At 40.1% G+C, this 19,134-nt stretch overlaps 1 protein-coding gene across 13 annotated transcripts in view; it reads left to right on the top strand.

Annotated features, from left to right (window-relative positions):
- ARMC8 (armadillo repeat containing 8) overlaps positions 1–19,019 on the top strand; it is a 73,035-nt gene extending 54,016 nt beyond the window's left edge. For 11 of the 13 annotated variants that reach the window (XM_063340053.1, XM_063340060.1, XM_063340052.1 and 8 more), the window contains 12 exons: positions 1,479–1,679; positions 4,095–4,190; positions 5,635–5,717; positions 6,014–6,095; positions 8,648–8,734; positions 9,711–9,803; positions 10,276–10,425; positions 12,152–12,247; positions 14,483–14,578; positions 15,067–15,139; positions 16,389–16,482; positions 18,350–19,019. In XM_063340053.1, coding sequence (XP_063196123.1) covers positions 1,479–1,679; positions 4,095–4,190; positions 5,635–5,717; positions 6,014–6,095; positions 8,648–8,734; positions 9,711–9,803; positions 10,276–10,425; positions 12,152–12,247; positions 14,483–14,578; positions 15,067–15,139; positions 16,389–16,482; positions 18,350–18,383 — 1,185 coding nt within the window. In that variant the 3' untranslated portion in view covers positions 18,384–19,019. Of the gene's footprint in view, positions 1–1,478; positions 1,680–4,094; positions 4,191–5,634; positions 5,718–6,013; positions 6,096–8,647; positions 8,735–9,710; positions 9,804–10,275; positions 10,426–10,957; positions 12,122–12,151; positions 12,248–14,482; positions 14,579–15,066; positions 15,140–16,388; positions 16,483–18,349 lie in introns of those variants that run through there. The other 2 variants (XM_063340054.1, XM_063340064.1) reach the window with 2 other exon arrangements.
- The last annotated feature ends 115 nt before the right edge of the window (positions 19,020–19,134 follow it).

Here is a 19,134-nt window from a genome sequence, read left to right as displayed (position 1 = left end):
CTTTCTTAGTAAACCTTAATGTCATTTTTTTTTTTAGAGCTTATGTTCATCTTTTATGATTTTTATTTATGCCAGTCCCAGTTTTAAATACACCTTATGCCAGCTTGGTAATTGAAACTGGTGACATTTAATTGTTACGATGCAGTTCTGAATACTAGAAATTAAAAAATATCATAACAATTAAATGCCTGAAGGCTTTAAAGCAAACTTTGGATGAATTTGCAGAGTTTTTAGAGTCTCACTTTCGGAATGAGGTGATTTCTGAGGGCTGCTTAAATTTACCAACCTCAGCAGCTGTCTTCTCTTTTCAAGAGCTCTGCCTGACATCATGAGGAAGCAGAAGGTCCTTAGGTGTGTCTGTGCTATTAGAACCAGTTTTCAGCTGTTCAGGCTGAAAGTTGTATCTGATGTCTTAAGTGACAGACATGGAGAGAGGAGGTGCTTTGGCTCCCTGGATTAGGTGCAGAATTAGATGGTAATCCTTGTGGTAGCATCTACTTTTTTAATAAATGTAGGCAAGTCCTGTAACTCTGCTTCCTTACCTGTGGAATGGAGGTGTTTATCTATTTAATCATTTGAACAGTTAACAGTTAAATGTTATTTCAGGTCACCCAAAAAATAACGCTGAGAAACATTTTCTACTAGCATAATTTGGTTGAAATCAGTGGAGTAATGCAAGCAAAAACTTTGATATTATTCCTCATCTATTTTCATACTTCTGTTTGGTGAGGCTTGAGTGAACACATTTAGTCCCGAGAATTGGTCTTTCCAGAGTTAAGTGCCTTTCGCTGAGCTTCAGGTAAAGAAAGATTGATTGTTTTTAATATTTAAAGTAGAGAAAGTGTGACAAAAGTGTGCCCATATGACTGTAATCAAGGTAGAGGGGTGCGTCAGGGTCAGGCAGAACGTGGGCTTCATTTCTGGTTGAGCACATACACTCCTTAGGAGTAGTCCTCCTTTCCATGCTCCTCCTAGCAGCCGCTGTGGGTCAGGGAAGCCCTGAGATTGTTTTTCATTGCATTGTCCTTAGTCAATCCGAGATCGCAAAGGGGCAGGAGAGGTCAAGTACTTCTTGAGGGCAGCTTGGGTACTCTTGGTTCTTGTGTGTAGTAAGAATAAACCTGTGCAAATACCAACTCTTGAGGGGATTTTTTTATTTTTTTTTTTAGCTTATGCGAAACTGTGACCATGGTCACTTCTAAACATTGCATTCACATGGACTAATTTTGACTGCATGAGAAGTTAGCTGAAAGTAGCCTACTGTATATTTAGTAATGTCTGAACAATTTCTCTCTGTGTGTAGTCTTTAAAACCACTGAAATCTTTTTGTCTAAAGGTACCGATCTAAAGAACATTGTTGAGGATTGCTCTAGGATAGCTGTTTGGGGATTTTTTGTGTGTGTGAGCTTCTTTATGAATGTAGCTGTGCTAAACAATGGTGGTTTTGTTTGGGTTGTTTTTTTGTTCTAACTTTTCAGACTCTGCCATGTTTGGTTCGAATGTGTAGTAAGGAAAGACTGCTGGAGGAGCGAGTGGAAGGAGCAGAAACACTGGCCTATTTGATTGAAACAGATGTGGAGCTCCAGAGAATTGCCAGCATTACCGACCACCTCATTGTCATGCTTGCTGACTACTTCAAGTATCCCAGCTCAGTGAGCGCAATCACCGATATCAAGAGGGTATGTTTCCTTACCCAGTTCTGAAGCTTTGAAAATGTGCAAAACCAATAATACATGAGCTCAGGATATTTTTTTATTCTATTTAAACCTCATGTCTGAGCTCCTCAATAGAAAGGTGACTAAAGGTCCAACAGGACTTGATTCCTGATGCGTGTAGTCCCCAAGTCTTTGCTCACTCACTACTTTTTCTGGAGACGGTATTATCCAAATGAAAATCATTGTGTATATCTGAACTCCTGTAAGAAGGATGCTGCCATTCTTCTATGTCAGAGGTAGCGAGATGTGCTATGGATAGTTTAATATAGCTTCACCATACAAATTTCATGACATTTTCCAGAGGTAGCAGCAAAGTGCCAGTCTGAGAGATCTGCCATGTTTCTCCTTTGCAGAGCTTAAAAGACTTACCTTCAGGGACCAGTGCATTTCAGCTTCATGAGTCATAATAGTCCGGGTGATGAGAAACCAATTTAAATTCTCAGGTCAGGTTTGTGAAGAATGTTAAGTTCAGAGATGGCTCTGTTCTGTTTAAGCAGAAAACCATGTGGATTTCATGTAGCGTTTCATACTATGAAACTATGAGTTACCTGCACTTACAAGAGGTTGGATAAACAGAGACCGGATATACCTTGGAGACTTAGTTTTGTAGGTGTTGTACTAGGAGTTCTCATCTGTGAATGTAGTTTTTTTACAGATTTGCATACACCTTCCAAAGCACTAGTAGATCAATCAACCTCAGAAGCCTATTCCCTTCCCCTCTTACCGACTCTGAGTTCTAGAAAGGTCCCAAAAAAACCTGGATTACAGAGCCTTGGTTTTTCTCTGAAACTAGCCCAAGAGGTAGATTCATTTCTCAGGCTTTTATAGAGTGGGATTGATTCTGCATGTAGAGCTGCCTTGAATTCTATGTAAAAATGCAAATTAAATATAAAAAAAAATAGTTGCAGTATAAATTTAAATAAGCAGCTGACTGGGGAGTAATGGATGTTGGCTGTAGCATCAAAAAATTATTAGGTTCCAAATGTGAGTGGGGCAATTATAAATATTATGACGTTGCTTTGAGTGTTCGGAAAGTCTGTAGAAAGTCAACTGGGAAGCCAGGGTGCTTACTTTGTAAAAAATGCTTTGAATTACACCCTGTAAGGTAAAAACTACGTGAGTTGAGGACTCTGACAGTTCTTTTACTTCAGCGCTTTGCTGCTTAATACTAGCATTTTTCTCACATTTTGCATAGACTTTAAATATTGCACTGTTTTGTGGAACCCTTTGGTACGGAGTTTTAAGGGCAGTCAGAATCCTAGAGTTATTCTAATTGGAAAGAATGTGAGGAGGACTGAAAGTCTTCATTTCCTGTTCAAAGCAGGGTCTATGCTGAGCTCAGATGAGATTGATTAAGGCTATGTCCACTTGGCTCTTGAAAACTGCGAAGAATAGAGATTAAACAACCTCTCAGAGCAATCTGTTCCAGAGTTTGACTGTTCTAATAGTGAATTTTTATTTCTTATATCCAATAAGAACCCCTCCTGTTTCAGTTTGACTGTTGTCTCTCCTTGTCTTGCTGTGCACCTCTGTAAAGAGTCTGGCTCCACGTTCTCCTTGTAGGTGTTTCAGGGCTGCTCTTAGGTCTCTGCTCAACCTTCTCTTCTCCTGGCTGAACAAGCCAAGGTACACCCAGCTGCTCCCCTGGGTCTGCTCTCCTGAAGTCAAGACTCTCTGCTCTGCTCCATGCCTTTCCCAGGAACTTGACCACCACAATTGTATCATCCCTATAGCTAGTGCTCCCATTGATTATCAAACCCCCAAGCAGTTTTTCCCAGTTTGTGAGCAGCATACCCAGTGGTGCATCACCCCAGTTCACCCCTCTGGCACCTGTGGGGAGAAATTACCTTCCAGGAACCTCACAGCCAGCTTGCACCCTGCTTTGTTGCCTCTACAGCAGAAGTCAGAAGATAACATCCACCTTAAGGTTAAGATGGAGGTCCTGTGATTTTGAGACTGTCTTTGGTTCCCGCTTTTGCTACACTTCTCTTGATAAAACTTCCTTTGATTCTGTCCCAATTTTTTCACTTCTCCTGGCTTCTTCCTGTAAGTTCCTGTTGGGTAAATAGGAATAGTTTTTGCCTGAATATGTTCTGGATGGAGTCATGACTTTATAGAAGTGTTTTGGCCTCAAACAGTTTAAGTTGACTTATCTGTAACCCAGTAGAGAAATTAACCATGTTATTAACTTCAGTTGTTGTGCTCAGTTGGTAAACGTCGATGTCAGCTAATGGACCACCAGTTCATTTGTGTTTCTGGCTGCCCTGGGTGTGGTAGAGAAAGCCATGGCAGAAAAACACTAGTTCACAACAAATAAGAATATCACACCTGTAACTTTTTAGTGTCTAAAGTTGGTATATATGTGCTTTATTTAAATAGCTTGACCATGATTTGAAGCACGCCCATGAACTGCGCCAGGCTGCTTTCAAGCTCTATGCTTCCTTGGGGGCAAATGATGAAGATATCCGAAAAAAGGTAAGCCTGTGAAAAATGTTAGTAATCAGGCAAAGATGTGGCTGAGAGGCAGTGCAAGAATTCGCACCCTTCCAGCCCTTTTTTTTTTTTTTTCATTCTGATGTAAACAGGTTGAAATGAGAAGGCTCTCTTTCCGTTACGTTAATATAAACTTTCAGATTGCACTTCCTTTGCATGGGATTTTAAAAAAAAATTAGTGTCTTGCCATAACAAAATATAAGAGTATGTATGTAAACATCTTCACAGTGATGGACTAGATTCTCGCAGCAAGTTTTGTTTCAACGTTTTGTGGTACTTGCTGCTTGTAAGCTGTGCAGGAATATTGTTGGGGCATATGAGTAATTTCTGACGCCTGTGTTCTGAGGGACAGAACATGCCTCTGTTGTCATGTATCCTATTATAAAACAAATGTTTTTTTCAAAAACAGACCCTGGAAAGTCTAATCATGTTGGGAAACAAAGTCAGGATTTGTTCCATGATTCTGGAGTGACCACGGGGGCTTGCACTGTGGTAACAAAGCAGGTGGTGTGAAGGAGAACAAATTCTATTCAAACATCACAGGAAAGAGACTAACTGATTGGAGCAGTTGTAGAGTTAAATATTTATGTGTGGAAAGTGGAGGGAAATTAAACAATGAATGATTAAAAGCAGCATTTTTTAAAATTAAGCATGGAGTTGCTATGTCAAGTGTGGCAAGTACAGGAGGCAGGGGAATTTTCTGAGTTTATTTGCCGTTTAAAGAGGAAAAACAGAAGGAAGAAAGATGTGGAGAGGAAGAAGGCAGGAAAACACAGGGTTGAAAAGATAAATAGCAGGAAGATTTATCAGTGGGGAACCATTCAGGATGTCCAGAATTCAAACCCATAAACTTCTCTATTGTTGCAGGATGAACTTTAGCTACTAGTAACAATCCTTCTTTTACATATCAAAGCATTGTTTTTAATAAGTGGTGGGTGTGTACATGACAAAGTTGATTTATTATACAAAAGCCATCTTTCATCTTGGTTTTAACTCCCTTTTACCCTCGTCTGAAGTGCTTGTGCTGGCCATGTCTAAATATGGCCGATGAACTACTATTTATTTTTTTCCAGACAGTTCTACAACATGTCTCCAGTCTGGCGTTTGTATGGATTGTGTGCACGCACACATGCACTCTTTTGTTTTAATACAACATTAAGGGTCATTCATATATATGTGACCCTCTTGTTCCTTCAGGATCAATAAAATTTTGAAAGCAGTAGTGGAGCGTAGTATGTAGACGTTTTTTTCTAAATTGTATGCAGACACACACTACTTCCTGCTTCATCTGGGAAGAGAACATGGCTTGCTGTTTTTAGCTACGGTTTTTATATGCAATATTTAAAATGTTGCAGACAAGAAAACCAACAATCCGTAAATGCTCATATTATTTTATTCATATAACATCAATTCCTTTTTGCTCCAGATCATTGAGACTGAAAATATGATGGACCGTATTGTTAATGGCTTGTCTGAATCTAGTATCAAGGTGCGGTTAGCTGCAGTCAGGTAGGAGGCTTTTCTGATTCATACAAATACTTTTGTCTTATCAAAGTCTGATGCTGAACTTGTTAGAATTTCTGATAATTTTTCAAAAGATAATTTGAAATGATGTCTACTGTTGGAAAATTTATTGGGGGAGGAGGGGAGTTATCTTGGAGTAGTAGGATATTTCCTTTTTGCCATTTACAGTCTACTACTTAGCAGATTCTAAGCTGAATCTTTGTGTAGAAGCAGGGTATATATTACAGTAGTGTACGTATGAGTGTGTGGGTTTCACAATGAAGGTTTCTTTTCCATTATAGATGTTTGCACAGTTTGTCTCGTTCTGTACAGCAGCTCAGGACAAGTTTTCAGGATCATGCTGTATGGAAACCTTTAATGAAGGTAAGTTAAGAAAAGTCAGGTCTCAACTGCTGAGGTGTTCGGTTCCATTAGAGGAGGAGACGGTCTCTGTTCAATTCACATGCCTTTCTGTAGAATCTTAATCTAGAAATCAAAATTCCATGACCTCCTAAGAGAGTCATAAATCAAGAGAAGCCAAGCAGCAGCAGAGAGGACTGTGGTTCGTGCTTGATTTTTTGGTTGTGGTTTTTGTTGGGTTTTTTTTGGTTTTGTTTTGTTTTGGGTTTTTTTTGAGTGATGAGGGAGCGAGGCTAAGTTATGCCTAACGTTTACACAGGGCACTGGGAGGACTATATATCCTTTACTTTCAGGCTCAGACTAGGTGGCACAGTTCAGGCTTCATCTATAAGCCCTACAGGAGAATTTAGATCTGCATTTTCTGCTGTAATTCTCTACGTCTTAGATCTCATTACAGATTCTAAAACTGAAGCCGAAGAGCTCAGCAGGACCTTTAAAAAGACACATTTCAATGTAATGCAATTATCCACAAGATTAAAGTGTGAGATCAAAGTGTGTAAGGTATATATCATCTCTCATCTTGCAATGTGACTGTCATTAAGTGCAGATAAATAAACCAGTTTCTCAGTTTCAACATCTTTTAGACTTTGAAAATGGGGAACAAAGTCTGCTAGCAAGAAGCCTGAAAGCTTGGGTAGTATTTGACATCCATGGGAATCACCAAGAGAATCACCTGAAGTGAGCTTGACTCTCTGTTCAGAAGTAAAATAGCCAGAGCAGAGAAAGTGAGCTGGTGAGCCTGATAAGGAGGCCGTTAGGCGAGCTGACTGTCCAAAGCTTCACTCCAGAGCCTGGAAGGAAGTAAAGGATCAGGAGATCCTTTGGTTATTTGCAGTGGTATTTCAATACGAGGTAGACACCTGTTGGGTGTGCTACTCACTGACGTTTCATTCAGGCCTGACTTTCTCTGTTCTGCTTATGTTGTAATTCTCACAAGTTACGGACTTAGGAAAACTTGACTCCCTGGTTATACTGCGCTCTCTGGCCATCTTGTTGGCTGCAGGCGAAGGAACTTTCTCAGCCTTTGATGTTGCTTGCAGGAATTAGAGGCCCTGAAGTATCGGACTACTTTTTTTCTACAGTTTCATGATAGAAATGATGGGCAAATTATTTTCTGACAGTATACTTATTATGAAATGTTATAACAGTATACTGTATACTTATAAGTACACTTATTGCAAGTTAAGCATTCATCCTTGGATTGGGTGTGTGAGTAGTGATACTGATCCATGGATGTCTACTTCATTAGTCTCACTGGGAGGTCAGAGGTGATTTGATTGTGCAATTTTTGTGCGATCACTAAAGTGTAATAATCCCATGATTCAGGACTCATGACCATCACCTGAAGGGGCCTGGGGGGGAATGGTTTAAATATTTTAAGAGTTTGCGAAAGGCCAAACATGAAAACACCCAAGCTTCATAAATACAAGCTGTAAAAACGACAGGACTGCTTGAAGAAGCACAACTAGTGTAAAAGGAGAGCTATGTGGGAAGAAAAAAAAAAAAAAGTAGTAGATTTCAGACTTCTGTGTAAATGCAGCTGCTGGCAGTTGTTCATTTTGATTTGTATTAAGTAAGCTGAAGTCAGAAACTTGTATGTTCATTCCAAAATGTCAAGAATTTTCTTAATAGAAAAATAAAAGTAATATTAAATAAAGATAAATTAATTTTTGGTCTAGATTAATAACAACTACGTAAGTCCTTTCTCCTTCCCCTAGCATGTATAGCTGTATAAGCCATCTAAGTCTAAATGTCTAAAATTCTATGACTTACCTCTGTGTAGTTCAGTGCAAGCCGCTGTAAACGGAGTAATTGTTAATGTTTGCAGTTTGCTCACTGCTCTGAAATCAAAGGTGGTACAGGAGAACCCCTCCATTCCCCCTGTCTTTGCTGGAGGAGCAGTTGTATCCTCCTTGCCTGTTTCCTCTCTGAATTTTCTCAGAACGTGCAAGAGAGATGCTCTGTTTAAGGATGGCATGGATTGGTCCCGCTGGAGGTCCCACAGAGATGAGAGAGAGCAGAACTTGTTGCAGGCTACGTGCTTGTCTGAAAGGATGGTCATGAGATTTGCCGTGTTGTGCTTTCAGGAGGTACAGAAGTGTTGAGGAGGCTCCTCCTGGAGCTTCCTCCGCTGTTCTGTAAACCGTGGCACAGAGGTGCACTGCAGGACACAGCCTGCGCTCTGTTGAGAGAGTGGCTGCAGAGCCAAATTCCAGCTGCCAGCACATGCACACTTTGCAGAGGGCATCTGTTCCCACTGATTTCTTTTAAATTGGACCTAAAAGCTGTCAAATCTGGCTTCGTGAAATAACACTGCGTTGCTCCAGCTTGACACGTAACGTGTATCATCACATTGAGTTGAATGAGCAGTGTCTGGGTCTGTGCTGCGAGCATCAAAGCATCTCCTAAAGTATGGAATATCAAACTGCAGCCTCATTACAGGTATTCCGTTTCAAAATGATCCCTTTATCCTACATGTTAACAGAGATTCCTCACTCTCCCCTTTGTGACTGCAGGTTTTACAGAATGCTCCAAATGAAATTCTCATAGTAGCATCTTCCACGCTATGCAATCTTCTTCTGGAATTCTCTCCAAGCAAGGAGGTTAGTATTTACCCAGAAACAAGGAGAGGTAATAGGCAAAAGTTACATTCTACACTGGTTCAATAAGCATAAAGGTATCTTAGTTGGTAGCCACTGCTTGTGAAGTGTTACAGAGCTGTAACGTTAGGCAGACTGTATCACTGATACCTTGTGAATAAAAAAAAAAATAAATCATCTATTTGCAGTGCTGTGACAGTTAAATATGATTGAATAGTTAAATGTAGTAAATCTAAAAAGAAGTAGACATGAAATTTGAGAGTTATTTTACTTGTAAAACACTATCTAAAAAATCCATAAGCAAGAAGAAACCAAACCAAGAATTGGCAATATGATCCATTGTCTTAGAGAATTACTGCTGTAATCTTGAAAATGTTGGCATAGTCTTGCGGGTTTTATTGTTCTTAAATGAATGATACAGGATATCTGTTCCCAAGTTCTGCAACATCTGTATTTCATACAGATCATACATACATATCAATACTTCAGAGCAATGGATCGATTCCCTAAGTCTTAAATATTTCTTAATTACAGAAAATGTTTGCAAGATTGTGGGCTCCTACAGGGCACTTCGGATTACCTTGGTTTGGTCAATTGATCTTGGTTGTTTTAGTCATGTCTGCAAGACAGAAAATTAGCTGAAATAAGGCCAAGCAGAGTTCACTGGCCCCTGGGCTTTCTTGTTCATACTGCAGGTAGTGCTTGGACTGAAATGCTGAATTTTCTATCAGGCCGCAGGGTTCATGTAATAAAAACATCCTTGCCAAAAGAAAATAGTGTTTATGCAAAGTGGAGGAATATTTAGAAATGTTAGATTTGAAAGCATCCATAAGCCACGTGTCTGTGTGTGTGCCATGTTGTAAACCCAAAGCCAAGATATAAGCAAGACTTCTCTGTATTATGTTTACATTTGTATATATGTCTAATCAATCTAAATGATGTTTTAAAGACTTTCCACCCCTCCCTGTCTTCATTCTAGCCTATTTTAGAATCAGGAGCCATAGAACTTCTATGTAGTTTAACACAGAGCGAAAATCTTGCCTTGCGAGTGAATGGCATTTGGGCTTTAATGGTAAGTAGACCACACTGGTTAAGTATGACTTGTGATTTTGCTCCTTAAAACGTTTGTGAATGTAACTTAAAGAACTCATCAGTTGTTGTTAAAAATAACATAGCTGAAACCTGGCTTGTCTTTCCACTTGACTACAGAAGGAGAACAGCATCAGCCTGAAACACTTCAGCAGTTAGTCCATAAAATAAAATAAACTTTTCAGTTCTGATACCAGTTTGGTTGCCAAGATCATTCAGGGAAACAGTTAAGTAGTGTCAATAGCATGCCAGGGGACAAATAAAAGCAGGTAATAACCAGGTCACCTGTAAGAGCGTGAGGAAATTTAATTCACTGTGTAGCAGTTCCTCATAAATTATAAACTTTGCAAGATTAATTTTAGCAAGGATATATGCTTGCAGGTAATAGTCTACTGAAAGAGTGAAAGCCCAAGTTTAAGGTAAAAAAACAAGCAAAAAATTTCTGTCTCTTTCAGAATATGGCATTTCAAGCAGAACAGAAGATCAAATCAGACATCTTACGAGGTCTGAGTACAGAGCAGTTATTCCAGTTGCTTTCTGATTCTGATGTAAATGTTCTGATGAAAACTTTGGGACTGCTTAGGAATCTTCTGTCTACTCGCCCAGTAAGTAGAGCTACAAACAAATGAATTCTTTCTTTTTTGCAAGACACGTTATTTTTCTGTTTAAGACTATTGTTCGATATATTGCTAAAACTGAGGCCTTTGGATTTATTCAGGTATCTGTAACCAAATGGACAAATTAGTGTAAGACAACATTTGAAAGAATACTCTACATCCACTGAAACTTTGTAATTATTATCAAATACAGAGCTAGACAATTACATTTAATGTCCAATTCCATTGCATTTAGCTTTCAGCAAAGTTATTTTCCTAACAGTCTTTCCGTGAAACTTGTGCAGAACAACAATAAGAGGGTTGCACTGTCAGTCAATGTGTGGAGAGGTACATATCTTAAGGATACCTGTGTTTCTTCTTTCTTGACACTTGAAATATTTCTGTTCTTATCCAACTATATAGATACTACTGGCTTTTTGAATTTGACTGTGGGACTGTGCACTTAAAAAATGCATACGTTCGTTTTACACACTGAAATAAAATGGTTTGAAAATGTAAGCCCATGAATTGTTTTTGACAGGGAGAAAGAGATATTGGTGGAGGAAAAGAAAGGGGTAATCCCCTGTGAAGAACAGAGGGAAAACATGCAGCAAACATTTGGCAAGCCAACATTTTTGTGGGGGAAAAAAACCACGAAGCCTCTACCTGTGCATTTATCACGTATTGTGTTTCTACCATAAAAAGGTCACTGCAAAAAATCTTCTGATATTTGTACTCGTTGAGTCTCAATAAGCTTCATAGAAAATTAGTTCTGTCTTAATGTGAAAAGATATTTAATAACCAGTCATTCATTAAATTCACCCTGAGCTCTTGACAGCAGAGTCTCATTATCACTGAAGGTGTTCTTCATCTGAAACTATGTCCCAGCTTCACCTACTTTCTGTAGTATGTTTTAGAGCCAGAACCAACCATTCTCATTCTCTACCCAAAACTCACTCCAGAATAACTCATCCAGCAGCTCTTGAATGAAGTCTTGTTATTAGTGATTTTAAGAAGTCCTACAAAAATCCCTAACATCTTAAAAAATTGTAGCGTACCATGTGCTAGTAATCTCTGGTGGCTGTTTGCTGTCACTCCTGAGTTTTGATATCAGTTATTCCAGTAGATCTAATTTCATCTTTTTCCGTTACTCCTAATTATCAATTTTATTCTAGTATAGGTGTTTATAGTCTGTGATCAAATGACCTTTTACCTGTAAGTCTCTTAAGTTGAGGCAGTTTTCGTAGACAATAAGTAATGTATGTGGCTTATTTCTCTGAACCCTCTCAGACTTTTGAAATGTGGATATGGGACCTGGTCATAGCGTTCCAGTAAGAGCAGCAAATACCAGATAAGGAACTTCAGTTTTCTTCCCTCTCTCTGATATCCCCATTATCAGAAGAGAAGTGGTTCTTTCGAACTGCAGCATCAGACTTAGAGCTTGGGTCCAGCAGGATTCAGTCTTCAGACTGGCTTCCATGTGACTGGGAAACCAGTGTCTCTTCTACGGGTTACAGTGAAGTCAGAACTAAGGCCCATATCATGCTCTCTCAAACAAGACCAGGCTTCAAATGAAGAGGAATATTATGAAGTGTTTCTGCTGTGATAAGGTCTTGGTTTTGGGAGACCTCACTAGGAGCTAGGGGTTGCTACTCTGTACTTAGAGTAATTCAAATAGGAATGCCGCCTTCTTCTGGAAAGTTACGCTGATTGTATTTCATCATTGCTTTGGCAGCACATAGACCATATAATGAGCACTCATGGGAAGCAAATCATGCAAGCAGTGACCCTCATTCTGGAAGGGGAGCACAATATAGAAGTCAAAGAGCAGGTACCCTTTTTTGTTTCATGTTGTCTTGGCAGAATACAATTTAAGAAATGGCTAGGAATGCGTACTCCTCTCTTTGTTTGGGATTATGATGTGCTGTGAACATTCTACAGAGATCTGTCACATGAATAACTATTTCCTATCAGAATGCTCTTCTTTCTAATGGATTATTACAAATGTGTTTGAATTGAATTCAGAATGGTTTTTTTTTTAAATGTAGGTTTGGCAAAAGGAGGCCACTGTATGTGAGAGCAGAAGGATTAAATTTCAGGCAATTGCATGGCAGAAAGGGCACAGCAGGAGTAAGGAAAGAGAAAGAAGCCAGTATTTCACACTGGGAAAAGCATCATGGTTATTTGCTCCTATTGCAGCCATTGGAGCAGCCAGTGATGAAGAATACCATCATCGCCTCCTCGCTGGCAGTAATACGTGTTCTGCTGGGTGATGTGGTAACTTGGCTGTTCTTGAGTGGCTGCGGGAGCCAGCAGTGATTAGAGGAGGAGAGGCATAGCAGGGAAAAGAGCATGCTGGTGTAGCCCAGGAAAAAGTGGGGAGGGACATGCCCTGACAAATTGAAACTTAAAAGCAACATGCAAGAGGAAAGGGAGAAGGAAAGAGGAGGTAGCCACTAGGGAAAAACATCCCTGGCTTGGTGGCAGTTTAAGGGGGCCAGCGTACCAGGATACCTGCTGCGGAGATGCTAAGGCAAAAGTAAGAGGATAGATGGGCAGAATTTGCCTGACTAACTCTTTTGACGGACAAGACAGCCAGCTGGAGAACCCTGTTTCTTCCTCATACAGGGCATGTGGTGATGAAGAATGGGGGCAGCAGGAAGCTGTGGGAGGGTCCAGAGTGTTGCTTTGGCTTAGGATAGATGTTGGTAGCAAACAGCATGGCAACTGAGTGTGAAAATACAGCTAAATCCAGATTGGCCTAAATCTCTGCTCAGTGAAGAATGGGCTGAAAGCAAACAGACCTTTTCTGGCTACTTAAGCACAAAATTGGCAAAAAAAAAACCCCAAAAGACTCTTAATAGATAGCAAGTTTAGCGATAGCATGGTTCTGAAACAGCTGAGGATTAAGCAGTTGTGTCTTTCTAAATAGTTCTTCCTGGTAAAGTTCTAGTAACAGGAACGGCCTTCATTGCAATAGAAGGTTGTTTACCTTGCCGAGCCTCTCAGAATTATTTTGGAGGAGAACCAGTGCACCCGAGAAATACTCTCGGAAAGGGCTAGTAGACGAGGGTTGAATATATATATAGCCTTTAGGGTTTGGGGCCTTTACACACAGAGCGTTTTCTTTGTCCCTGTGGTGTGATCAGCAGCTTGCTTTTATTTCAGAATCGAGTCATGCATCCAGTATGGCCTATCTGCACACAAGAGCCCACACTTCTAGCAGGACAGTGCTTATCTCTGTCACTGTCTGGCTCATCAGTATGTAATTAACAGCTTGGAAGTAATAAATCTTGGCAACTGCTGACACGAGTGCAGTGCAGCTTAGACACAGGCATCATACGGGTGCTGATCGTTCTCCGGTGTCCTCCTGTAGTCATCCCTGCATGCCAAGAAAAGCTGGTTAAGTTCTTCCACAGCTCTTTGGGAAAGAATTTGTAGAGTGTGTCCCAGCGCCTCCTGAGAAGCAGGAAAGCTGCCTGTGCAAGTCTCAGTGCCATGTGCATGTAGTGCAAAATGCTAGTCCTTCAAGGTTATTCTGTAGGATGGCTTCTCTAATTTGCAAGAAATAAGCAGCTGCGTTAGTAGTTTGAGTTATCTCGGCAGGTAAGATGTGTGACTAGACTTGTTGAAAACTAATTATTACTCTGCTAGATCAGCAGATGGGCCTCTGTCTTTCCTTTTCCTTGCCTGAAGAACTAGCTGGGTGTATTTGTTTTTTGGGTTTTTTCCCTAGCGCTGATAGAGAATAAACTGCTTTATTTTCCAGTGTATTTAATCTTTTCTATATGTTGCATATTTCCATGAGAGACTTAGTTTTACTCGTTGAAATGAATTAATGACTGTTGCTTTTTATTTTTAAATGGCAATGACTTGTTTTTTGCCAGGGCTGTTCATCCACAGCTGTTGACTCTTTGGCATTAGCCCCAGATCTAAGCAAGCTGGAAACTCCAGATTAAAGATACTAATTAAAGAAATGCTTTGTCACAAGTTCAAAGCTGTCAAGGAAGCTGTGTAAATCATGGGATGTGATCTGTGGCCAAGTAACAGTTTTTCTCTCTTTCAGACGTTATGTATACTTGCCAATATAGCAGATGGAACGACAGCAAAAGAACTGATTATGACCAATGATGACATCCTGCAGAAAATCAAGTACTACATGGTATGGGGAATTTTAAAGGTTTTTTGTTGGTCTTTTGCAGGAATGAAAAGAGGGTACTTAGCATTTTGGTGTGTAAATTATTCAGTGTCATGCACTTAACTTTCACCTACCCAGTTGTGTTTAAGACATCATGTAGTGCAGCTCAATATGGCGGAGGTGTACTGAGGATCTGATTAAAAGGAAAATCCAGTTGTTATTTTCCGTAAGAATGTTACAGTGAGTTAAGCAATTCCTGTAACAAATCCACATGGAAAACATTTCATGATCTTGGAAAAGGCATATCATGTAGACCTCAGTAAATATTTGGAAGGAAGTGACTGAACACTACTCAAGTGCCTTATGTTATGGTACTATCTTTGAGAGAAGTTGTGGATAGGAATTACTCCCAACTTTGCTACCTTATTTATTACAGGATGAATGCCAAAATGTAAGTCTGAGAATTTCTGAATTTCTTCTTCTAAACTTAAGTACTGTTTTTCTATATTTAGAGTCATTCAAATGCTAAACTTCAGCTTGCTGCCATGTTCTGTATATCTAATCTCATATGGAATGAAGAAGAAGGTAAGAAAGCCTCATCATTAATGCATATGCAAGTTACTGTCCTGATCAAATGTGGCATAGTAATCGATATTTGCAGTGCACAGCACAGTGGGATCCAAACCATTATAGGTATAATAGGAAATAAGTGAGAGTGGTCAGGAAGACTTTGAGGAAAGTGTAGAGAGCTGTTCTGGGGCAGGAGGAGGAGATGCGAGAAGAGTGGGTCAATAAATAGGAGTTGGTGAGTCATGCAGTGAGAGGTTTCCACCTGTAGCGTTTCTGTAAAATCTGCAAACAATTTGAGTAAAAGTTGAATCCTAGTAAGGGAGCTTCCAAGTCTTAAGGAGGTTCTGGAAAACTCATTGTTGTGGGGAATAGGTTCACTGGAGAGGGTAAATGTATTAGAAAGGGGGTTTGTTGCAAAAAAAATTGCCCCAGCATGGATGACTTGAATGGGTTGGGTGGTGAGACTCTGAAACCAGTCAAAGGACTTGTGGGTGGAACTGGCAGGAGCGGGGAAGGCATTCAGTTAAGAAGAGCCATGGCCTGTAGCAATGGAAGGTGACCAGGAGGGAGCTGAAGGCTGCTGCTGCACAGAAAAATCTGTGTGTTTGTGTTGAGGGGTGGAGGGGGCAGGTGGGGGCAGCAGCGTGGTGCTGGAAGAAATGGCAAGGGGAGGAGTGGTGGGAGGTGGTGTGCACTGAGGAATGGTGGGGCTGGGAGGAGGACTTTCTTAGATGGGTGATTTACAGACCCTCAAGTTGACTGTGCTGCTCCTCAGCAAAGAAATCAGTGTCTCTACTTGGTTTTGGTTTTTTTTACCCTACTGTGTAAGTTCCTCCACATCTCTCAGATGACCGAACTTCATTCAGCGTGTGACACTTGGCTGTACTCCTGGTGGCTTTCTACGCATTATACGGTGCTACAAATCAGACTCAAAACCACACCTCCAGTTAAACATTCTCTGCATCCCAATCAGAGAGATGAGAATAAACCAACTGAAGTCAAGCTTCTTACTTTAGGATAAAATGTGTTCAGATTTTTGCCTCCAAAATTTTCTTTTCTTTAAACGTACACACATGAGTACAAAAACAGAAACTTGAGCTCCCTTGGGAGGCAGCCACAAGTGACCGAGTGTTTCCATTGCTTGCTCTAACTGAACTGTCTTCCATACCCCTCCTTTAAGATGGTTTCTGCTACTGCTCCTTTCTTCTGTTCTGCGGACATTTATTTTTGGTGGTATTCCCAAGAATGTGATTTGTTGTTGTAGGTTCACAAGAACGCCAAGATAAACTACGAGACATGGGAATAGTAGATATTTTACATAAATTAAGTCAGTCATCGGATCCAAATCTGTGTGACAAGTGAGTATAAGGAAAAGTTAAAAAAAATGATTAGAGGGAAATCTTTACTTTTCATTAAAAAAGTATTTTTTTAAAAAATGTTTTGACTATTGAAAAAAATCCACAGAAAAACTATCATTGCACTGAGTTTTACGGTGTATAAAGAAATTGTGGTGAACGCTTCTTTAAAGAGCGGGTTTTGTGTTGCTCAGGAGTACTGAAGTTCTCAATAGTATAAAATAACTACGCTTAAGATCTTCTAAATCAGTGGAGTATCCTTTCTGAAATCTCACTGATACACAAATAGTGGGTAAACCTTGGACAACTGACAAAGTTCCAGAGGATTGGAACAATGGTAAACCATCACATTGCACTTATGAATTGAAAAGGTAATACAGGATCACACAATTGCTAATCTCAATTAAATTATTTTAAAGTAATTAAGCTCCACAGTAACTTTCCATGTACCTGTTCTCTGTTACTCATATATAGTATCTACACAGATCATCTACCTTCTTCAGAAACACATAGAACCAAAATAGCTAATGACAGTTTTTCGGGTTTTTTATGATAACTTATTGCAATTATTCCACCTGCGGTGAGTAACAACCCATATTTCTTTCATGAACTGAAAGAGGTGATCTGATTTTTGGAAGAGGTCATACACACACAACACAACTCAAAACTGCTGTGTTTTAAAATGCATTCAATTTGGGTTTCTTGTTTTTATGAAAGATATTCCAGGGTTCTTAGACATCTTTGGAGTAAAGTTAGGACTTCTCAGTTTAGAATCTATGCCAAAGTCTCAGTATTGAAGCTGGTAATCGGGACCACGCAGATATCAATAAGCAGGCTCAGAAAATTACAGAAAAGCTAAATAGGGTTTTCCTATTGAGAAACGGGAAAAAACCTTACACTAGTAAAAGTACTTTCTGGCAAATGGGCCTTGCTTGTCAGCACTTAGGCCTTGGTTTGAAGAGACAGGGAGGTGATTGTGCTTGGCACTGTTGCAAGTCTCTGTCCCTCCTGTTTCTTCTGGCCACCTGCTCCCGCGGTTTACCCTGTTCCCACCTCATCAGCCCCCTCGATGAGCTGATAAGACTTTGTGAACGTAGTGGGAAAATTGGAAGAAAAAATAATCAATCTTCCTCTGGGCTGGTGAGTTGTACTGGGTCCTGGAAAAGTCTGTCAAGGTCATGATAGTGTGGCTGGGAGGTGTAGGGGACAAAGAGAGAGCAAAGCTCACTTCAGGTGGTGGGAAACGCAGAATTAGCTGAAGTGATGATGAAACTGTAACCCTAGACTGTTGGGAGGGGGGTTTTTCTTAACAAAAATGTTGCACAATGTTAGATTACATAAATTCCAGTATTACGCTGGCTCCCTCTCACCTCATTATATGTTTTTGGTGGGGCTGGTATTCCTGACAGGACTAACGTGCTTCTAGCATGATCTGAGTTCTGACACCTCTTTCATTTCTCAGCTCAAAGACCTGCTTTTCGTGGTACGTCTGTATTGCAGAAAAGTGATTGCGCTTCACAATTATTGCTCTTAAGGGTTTTTTATAAGGTGTGTTGATAACGAGGTTGAATATACATCTTAAGCCCCACCAGACTTGAAAGTTGCTCAGTTTATGCTGAGCATCTACTACGCTTGGTTAGATCAGCTTATTCTTAAATGCAAGGTGGGTTCTTAAATTGTTACAGCCCACGCAGAGCACTTCTGTACCATGGGCTAGATTCTCACAAACTGAAGGAGCCAGCCAGGCAGCTTCCTTCTACCTCACGTGTCCATCCTCCCTCTCTTGCTGGCACAACGCATAGTCTCCTACATGAAGCTGTTGATGATAAAGCCAAACCCCAATAATTAACAGGTTGTTCCTTTATTGCAGGGCGAAGACAGCACTCCAGCAGTATCTTGCATGATCAAAGACTAATTGAATCTATGGACACCCCTCATGTCTACTTAAGGAAGAGCAGGAGATGTTCCTGACTCCTTATATTTGCACAAGTCACCTTGGGCTGCATTTTTCTCAGGTGCAGGGAGCTGCTTTGCAGAAACAGTTTAAATGATCAGGTCTCCAGTGCACTTGAGAATTTTCTTGAGGTAGTTTCTTTACTCAGAGGACTCCTGGGGGGTTGTTTTGGCTTTTTGGTTTTTTTTTGTTTGTTTGTTTTGTTTTTTTCCTGAGCTACCTGGACTTTCGGATAGAACAATCAGTCATTTTCCTTTTGGGCCTACAATTTTCTGCTTTTGCTGCAGCCTGCGTGTGTGGATGTGTGTGGGTGTGCTCGCGTGCGTGTGTGTGCTTGGGTGAATGTGTGTGGGTGTGATACCTCAATTTTGTTTTTCCTTTTTTTTGTGTGAAAATCTTTTTCTACAGGTTTTCAAGGGTTAACCATTGTTTGCTGTACGAATACTTCAATGAATTATATACAGTTTGAATGAAATGTTATTTAAAAAAAAAAAACCAAACTGTTGTATCCCATAAAGTTTATTTTGAATTTTGAACAGATGAATGTTTTTAAGTAAAATATATGCATTTCTGAACTTCAGCTTAACTTACATTATACTTCCTTTTTAAAGAGAAAAATAGAGGGAGACAGTAGACCCCGAATTATAAGCAGTGCATTCTGTACTGACAAGGTCCCATAGGTTTTTTTACTGCCATATGAG

Source organism: Chroicocephalus ridibundus, chromosome 6 (assembly GCF_963924245.1).
Source record: "Chroicocephalus ridibundus chromosome 6, bChrRid1.1, whole genome shotgun sequence".
NCBI lineage: Eukaryota > Metazoa > Chordata > Aves > Charadriiformes > Laridae > Chroicocephalus > Chroicocephalus ridibundus.
This window is presented reverse-complemented; position numbering and strand designations above follow the sequence as displayed.